The sequence below is a fragment of the Wasmannia auropunctata genome, unplaced genomic scaffold (assembly GCF_000956235.1).
Source record: "Wasmannia auropunctata unplaced genomic scaffold, wasmannia.A_1.0 LD335325.1, whole genome shotgun sequence".
Lineage (NCBI taxonomy): Eukaryota > Metazoa > Arthropoda > Insecta > Hymenoptera > Formicidae > Wasmannia > Wasmannia auropunctata.
In genome coordinates, this window is record NW_012027565.1 from 9,774 (window position 1) to 18,400 (window position 8,627).

The following is an 8,627-nucleotide window of genomic DNA, read 5'->3' on the forward strand; positions in this document are numbered from 1 at the left end:
ATATATATATATATATATATAATAATTTTACATTTTATGTACACAATCTGTGATTTAACAGACATTTATGATTGGTATACTTACATACCGCTCCATTAAATAGATAAGTAAAAATGAGTATTGCTGAAGTATTGCTGAAATAACGAAAGAAAATCGATCCTAAAGACTAATTACATATTTTCGTGGAAAAATGATACTAAATGATAGGTAATAAATGAACATATATATTTGTTATAGCTTTCCCAAATGTCTGTTTATACCCTTAAATGTTACTATTTAATATTAAATATTAAAGCCAATTTAAATCAATTCCATTTAACACTTTGTTACTCACATTTTTCTATTGAACGTATTTTCTTAAATTTTAATAATATATAGGAGTTTTTGGAGTCGCTGATTACATCTGAAGTCAAAATTAAAAAAATTAAAATGGCGGATTTAATATGGCGGCCAAATTGAAAACAACTATAGCTTTATACTTACGTGTGAAATTTTATTTTTATGTATAAAGAGTTTTGAAAGATGTTTGATTATTTAAAATTTTTTAAATAATTTTTTTAAATGTTGCTAATGTATAAATTAAATAAAGGTATTTTTATTACAAAACATTTTCTTATATTTCGAAATTTTCTAAAAAAACTTTTCTAGGGAAAATTTTATAAGAAAATAACCGTTCTATATATAAGAATATGATTTCATCCCTTAAAAGCACTTTCCGCCCCAATCATTTATTTATCTATATTTATTTATTTATTACTTATGTGTATATAAAGTTTTACTAAAATTAGAATTCAATATGTCTTAAATCATTTTGGCCGTTATTTTGGATTTTTGGATCTGCCATTTAAAATTTGCCAATTATATGAATGCTGCAGATTTGAAATCGGCGATCTTAAAAATATCTATTAAATCTATTAATGTAGAGATTTTGAAGATATATATTTTTATTTTTGTCCCAGCATGTAAATTTTTTGTAAAAATAGTGCTAATTTTGTTTAATCTTTTATTTCTAATTTGTAGATAACACAAAGTAATATTATTTTTAACGAAATTAAATTGAAAGAAGGTCGAGAAACCGTCAGGATCTTGCTCACTAATATTTCTGTATGAATTTTACATATATATACTAGTATATTCTAGTTCCTCGAACTACGTGTTGTTACTCTCGGTCTCGACGTAGCTCTTGTTTGAAACAAAATAGTAATCACAAAATAGTACATAATACAAAATAGTAATATCACATTATTAAATTGATAATCCAATTTAATAAGTATTGATGCTAACCGGCATCTAATAAATTCTTCCCCCCCCCCCTCCTCCGCGACGCGACATAAAGGCTAAGAAATTTTTGCTGCGTAAAAAATTACCTCAGCCAGGGTTTGAATCTGGACCTCCCTACATTCGGTGTGGGTGTCTCAACAGCTTCTGTTCGACCGCCGAGGCATGTGATAATATTCGTCGCTATATTATATAATATAATATTATTTTTGTTATTCTTTTATATCCACACAAGTTTTAGGAACATAACGATATCAAATACATAATATAAATATAAAATATAAAACTGAAAACGTAAAAACATGGCGAGAAGATACATATATAAAAATTACGGCGAGAAAGATTCTTTGCCAGAGATTTACTACGCAACAAAAGTTACATTCAATAACATTTTGTTATTTGTTACTAACCGTGTGTGAATATGTATTATTTTAATAGCGTGTGATAAAAAAATTAACCGCATCTAATCAAATCATTTTTCTGTGGTTGAATTGCTTATAGTTTCGAAGTAAACAACGTTCATATTAACGTACGCACTTACTGTTGGTAAATATAAACTTGAATCACATATAAATTTGAACCAAATTTAAAACATTGTAAATGTAAACGGATTAATGGGCGTTGGTAATTATTGCGCAGTAATTTTTTAAATTAATTAGAATACAATTAACTTGAAAACATACACTGTGAACGTCACTGCATTTTAATTAATTTAAAAAAATACTCCGCAATAATTATCCGCGCAAATTCTCCTATTAACCCCGTTTATATTTCAATTGTTGACCAGCTTTGGAAAGTTTTGGAAGTTTATTGATCTGTTATTTGTTTGATTTTAATTTTAATACATTTTTTCAGGTAAAATCGTTTAATTTTATTGTTTTAGTTAAATTGAATTGAAACAGTATGACGACTTAGAGGGAAACGATTAAAAGTAACTCAAATAATAATCTGACATTATGAATTTTACAGTGTAAGGAAAAGTGTCACAACTCCGGACAGGGGATAAAGTATGCATTATATCTACTGAAGTTGCAGCGTTTGAATTTTGAAACTTATGACGTAGTTTTAACATTGTAATAGAAAGTATAACAAGAAAATGAGGTTATGCATATATGCTCTATCTGTCTTTTAATCAAAGGCGTTCCAAAATCAATTTAATTCAGTATTTTAAAAGTGCTCTACTAAAAGAGGTAAATAATTTCGAGTTACTGATTTCACGTCGACGAGGCGATACGTTTAAAAGTAACTATATAATAAAGTAACAAATCGCTCCATTAATTCATCAAGAGCACAAACAGTTATTATATCCGGTAATAGCGTTAGTAAGCATATCTATTGTCATTATCGAAGATGGAACACTTGTCACACTCTAATCGAGCGTAATATAGACATTAGATAATGTATAATAGCGAATTCACGGTATTAAGCGCATATTTGCGTTACCGATGTCAATTGATTGATTGAATTTCCGTGATAGACACAAATTAGACAGACTGTTCATCAATCTTTGACGGTAAATATTATCTCGCATTTTCTCGATATAACAATACCTACAGGTCAAAAAAGTGTCTACGCGAGTAAATGAAAGAAATATTATTTTTAATTTCATTAGCCCTTTTCAGATTCGTAAGTTATTATCATTTTTAACACAAACTCTATAGATATCCTTGACTCCTTTTCGTTAATAATTTGCATTTTTGTTATAACAAGATTGATCTGCAGGCTCGTTATACAATACAATACTTGATTCATGATTATCGCACGATTATTATCGGTGCAAAGTGCATATTTTTCGCGCGAATATATTCAACGTACGTTCTCGTGTTCTTTTCCTTTTTCTCTTCTCGTGCTCCTGCCGATCGGCGGAAAAAAATATGGTGGTACAGCCGTCGGGGAGAAGACGAATCTATGTGTACGCGGGACAAATCGTCGTCAGTTTCCGGCTAATAGTTAAGAGGATGCTGAATGGTCGGGAATTACCGACAATTGCAGTTGGGACGATAACTTCGAAAATACTGAACGGAATTAAAATCGCTTTTACAGGATTGAAATAGACATAAAATGTAATGGGGCGAGCTATTTTTTTGTAGTAAAAACGACAAAAAATTAAAAAATTATCTTTTTTCGAGTTGTACAGCAATCATAACCTATCACTTGACGTAAACATTTCATTGGTATAAAAGTTCTGTAGCTCATACGTACAAAATAAGTAGCTCGCCCCCTTCGGATTACAGGAACAAATAATACAAGACCTTTTGAGCTACGATTGAAAGCTTAGAAAAAGGTTTATCGTTCCAACTGCAATTTATGATAATTCGCACGCTTAGCTAAAGTAAAGACAGCAAAAATTGCGTCTGGCAGTAAGTGCCGAATTTTCCAAGAGATGGCATTTCAATAAGTCAGATAAGGACATTCCACGTATTTGAGTGAGACCAAAAGATATTGTAAGAAGTTCATTTAGAGATATCACTGACACTGAAAAGTCTGCTTTATCGACTTCGTACAAATTTGGCCGACCTTTCAGCATCCTCTTAAGTCCGGTTAATAGTGAAAAGGATGAATGGCGGAAGGACGCTCGCGAAAGAGGATTACCATCAATTGTGCGGGTGAACGGAAGGGAGGATGCTTTGAACCGCCGCGCGGCTGTTTTTCCAAGCTATCTTACGTAGAGAAATGTTCGCTCTCGGTGCGGCACGAATGGTCAAACTGTTCGAACGTGCAAGCCGCCGCCGCCGTCGCAGGAGCAAAGAGAATTCTGAAGTTCTCGAGGTTGATACTTCAGGAAGGCAATGTTTAATTTAGTAACTCGAGTTTTCCGTTTGGAAGAGGTGTGTGGGCACATTCTAAATGTAAATACTTAAATGTAAAGAAAATAATGTTATTTCAGTAAAATGTACCACTTTGATTACGCAAACACTTCTCATCCTTTCCTTCATGTGTGTGCATCTGCAAATACATTTTATATACGTTTTATCTTTCTTAACGCTCGAATAACGTGTGACTGTAGTTGCCTTTATACGCGGGAATATCCATTTTTCTTTGGAATGTTTATATTGGTTATCTTCTCTATTTTTATTGGTATTCAGATGATCTTACTGAGAAAAATTTCCAAGTTTTTTTCGTTTAAAAAGATCAGATTATCTTTTTAAAAGGTACAACAAACGGATATTTACGATCAACTAAATAAAAAATCTGATCACTAGTTAATAAATATTAATAATACTAGTTAATAAATAAATATATTTCCGATAAACTAGTGGTCAGATTTTTCCGATCAATCCGATCAATAGATCGGAATGTCAAGAGAAATATCCGATCATTAGTTCATCGGAAATATATTTCAAATATATATCACTTTCTTCTTTTTCCTATACTGACCTTTGTCCCTTCAAGCAGAGATAAACTTGGCTAAGCTTACAATGCACGAATAAGACACCCGGCAGATCTCATCGTCGAGTTCAAAAAATGATGCAATATTCGAGCCGAAACGGAACACATCCACCTCCCTCGAACTTAAGTAAAAGACTGATAACAGCATTGATTGTAAGAAAGGGGGCTTTCCCGATCGGATATCACATTTGACTTGAAAATTTCATAGAATAAATCGACAACTAGCTCGGATATTACAATTGATCGGATAAAAATCCGTTCAAGTATAATATCCGATCTAATTGTCCATTTAACCTATGAAATTTTATCGAATAAGCAGCTCATGGCAATATGGCGGCTCATTTTCCGTTTACATTTTATTGGAAATTATATTTCATCGGATAAAAGCAATGATTATTTTGTATCCGATTTGTTTACCGATCGAAAAAATGATCGGAAAAGAACTTAAACGTTATTTCTAATCAAAACTATTGAACATTTTTCTTAGTGCTTTATTACGAATTTTTTATGTTGCGATTTCATTTTAATACATACCAGGGTTGCCACAAAAAATGAAAATCGGGGAAAAATCAGGGAAGTTGAAAACAGTTATGGAAATCAGGGGAAAGTCAGGGTATTTTACACAATTTTTTGGAAAATTAAAATTCTTAGTTTTAAAGAAGATTAATATATCACACACTTATGCAGTTTTGTTACTTATAAGTTTCTTGTGTCACTTATGAACAAATTAATAAAATTAAAATTGATACAATAACTATTGATAAAAAGACATCATATTTTTGTAATTTTTCTTTCAAATCTGTAAACCTTTGTATAACAGCAAATTGGAGATTCCAATAAACAGGATTTAGCTTTTATCAAAAAGAAACTATATTTACATAATCTCTGTATTCTATGCAGAAGAAAAAAATTGTGCGCATCTTATGAAAGAAAAAGATAAAGGAATACTAACTTAACAATTTAAGTACAACCAATGTCAACAACAGTAATAGTAATTTACATTGCTACGTTAAATTGCTCTCAACAAAATATTTAACAGTTTCCAAATAATTTCCAAATCAAGACGAACATACAAAAAAAATGTTTTAATATTATTGAAAGGCAGGGAAAATCATGATTTTTTTCTGGAAATTAGGGAAAAGTCATGGAATTTTAGAATGAAGAATTTGTGGCAACCCTGAATTATACTGAAATTTTAATTCTGAGCTTCGAGAAGTGAAATCTTTGGCAGGGGGGAGTGGGGCAAATTTGACAATCTCTTTTCAGAGGGAAACGCCTCGAGAAAATAATTTCGAAATTTTGATAGCGGTAATATCCATCCGGGTCGTACGTGGATCTTCGGGCGTGCATTTCCGGCAGAGCGCCGGTTGGAAGACGGCAGGCAGCGTGTGAATGCATCGATAAGCACATGATCCGATATCGGATCTAATATGTATGTTAATTTGGCTCCCGCGCATATGCATCCGTATAGATCCGTGAAATGCTGCTTAAACCCTCGAGTGCTCCGCGAAATTTTACAGGCGGCACGTATGCTGCAAGAGAGGACGGATACGTGCACGCGCGCGCGTGGCGAAGATTTGCAATTAGTACAATTTTAGGGAGGAAAAAAACTGGGAAGACAACGCGGCGTCCCAATTCCTATAACTTACTCCCAGCCCAGTATATCACCAAGATGAAAACAAAACACGGGGAATCGAGACAACAACGGCCCCCAAGTTAGTTGGCGGAGGAAACGGAAGGGAAGAAGAGATAACGCGCGCGGCGGGACAGATGGATTTGCATTTTGACGAATCTCTCTCTTTACGCTCCTCTGTCATCTTCGCGGCGTCCCCACGGGCGTGAGTGCGGGCCTCTCACGGCGCGGCGATTTTCCCCGGCGGTATTTTTTTTTTTATTATCCATCGCACGCGCGCACACAAAACGTGGAGGCTGCGCGCGTAAAAGAAATGCGTTTCGTTTTTTTTTTTTACAACGAAATCGACCCGCTATAATCGTTACTTATTATACGCGTGTATGCGAAACGCACGTCGAAGGTCAATAATTCCTTCGCGCGCGCAGAAAAACAAAGAGACTCTCTTAATGCGACGGGAAATTAAAATTTCACAGTCAGTATAATATCGAATTGGGAATCTCAATGTAAAATCAGTCAGTCATCCGTATAAAGATCATCCGCGCCGATATACATAGCGATGTAAATAGCGCAAAATAACAGATACGAGCATTCGATATGTGCGATGTCTTCGATTATCTCGCCAAATCAGATGAATCATTTTATCATCATTATATCCATTAGTAACGTTTTAATGAAGCTCGCAAACGGAAAATTACAATTCAAATAATATAATATAATCTATGACAACGCAAATATATTCCGCATAATATTTGCACGTGTCGCACACACCGCGCGCAAATCTGACCCGATCAATAGGTAGTTCATTGCATTCACGTAGCTGACAATGCCTCCGTAAAATTCTGCAAATCACATCAGATTCAGCCTCTATACCGTGCCTACTTGTGTTGAATATATCGTAATGATGCAAAAAGGAAAATAATAATAATTGATAAAGGTAATCAAATTTTTACAAAATTTTTAACAGAATAAATTGAAAAACGTATATGCTTGTATACTGCTATATATACATCAATACATTTGTTTATTTGTTAGCTTTTTTAAATCATTATTACTAATTAAATGTTAATTAAAGAGCTAAAAATAATTTCACGCCCTGTTAATTATTATTAGCTACTCGTACCCGTGTGTTATTCATTTTTTTAAATGAACTAATTAACGATAAGTGTTGCATGTTGTATGTACGTGACGAGAAATATTACATATAGGGGGTGGGGGGAAGGCAAACCTGTTTCTCCACCGAGATATTGCTCATTAATTTCGAATTATGTAAATATGCGCTATTCATTTGTCCATGTACGTGCCTCCGTTTATTATTTACTTCGTTTTATATAAAAAGAGAGCACACGAGCTGATCGTATACGTAAAATTTAATTATTCAGCGAGCTATATTCTTCGTGAATTATTGTTCGAAACACATATTCGTTTATCTGTTCTATTTTACCTTGTAAAATATCATTTAGTTGGCGCGATAACGTCTGAATTATTGTTCGAAACACATATTCGTTCATTTGTTCTATTTCACCTTGTAAAATATCAATTTAGTTAGCGCGGTAACGTAGTTATTCTATAGTTTGCAAATTTTTCGTGTGACAAATTATAACGTTCAAAGTACTTAAGCTCGTCGAGCGTATTGCGGCGCAGTCATCGCGCTTTATAGCGTACACCACCGAAACGCATTTATGTGTATCGTGATGTTGACAATGTAAATTCCGTTCTACACAAGTTTAATAAAGTCAGCCCTTCAACACTGTTTCATTGTCAGCACTTCAGCGCTGTTTCTCGTAATATCGTAATGCCTCCTTTGCGCCATTAATATAGTTACAATTGTCAAACTTTCTGTGTTAACTCTTGCCACTCGCGGCAAGGTCTTTCGCATATGGCGCGAGATCCTAGCACATTGAGCATAATAGATTTAGTTAACCAAAAAAACACATACGTTACATTAATCATAAATGACACAAAGTACTGCGCAAACGACCTCGAACATTTGTCACACACCCACGTGACTTTTTTTCTCCCCCATGATGAAAACGCGCGACGAGGAAAAATGAAACGAATCGGAAATTGATCGCATTGAGAGGTATCTTCCACTTCTCTCTGTGCGTATATAATGCATGTCAAGACGCTAAGGTTAACAGATTAAAAATCTGTAAATCCTGCATCCTTATACTGCACTTTTATTATTAAAATGACTGCTATATATATTAAGGGGTAACACCACTGTAACGGCCCAAAAAATTGCACTTTTTCGACATTTTTTTTTTAATGGAAGGAAATGAAATAAAGTATTAATACTCCGTGAAGGTAATAGATAGGAAGAGCACAC

General features: G+C 33.7%; 1 protein-coding gene across 1 annotated transcript in view; it reads left to right on the top strand.

Moving 5' to 3' along the window:
- Positions 1 to 6,340: 6,340 nt before the first annotated feature.
- Positions 6,341 to 8,627, top strand: part of LOC105457274 (G-protein coupled receptor 39-like) — an 11,433-nt gene continuing 9,146 nt past the window's right edge. The window contains exon 1 of the mRNA XM_011701865.1: positions 6,341 to 6,383. Within this exon, the coding sequence (XP_011700167.1) occupies positions 6,341 to 6,383 (43 nt within the window). The remainder of the gene's footprint in view (positions 6,384 to 8,627) is intronic.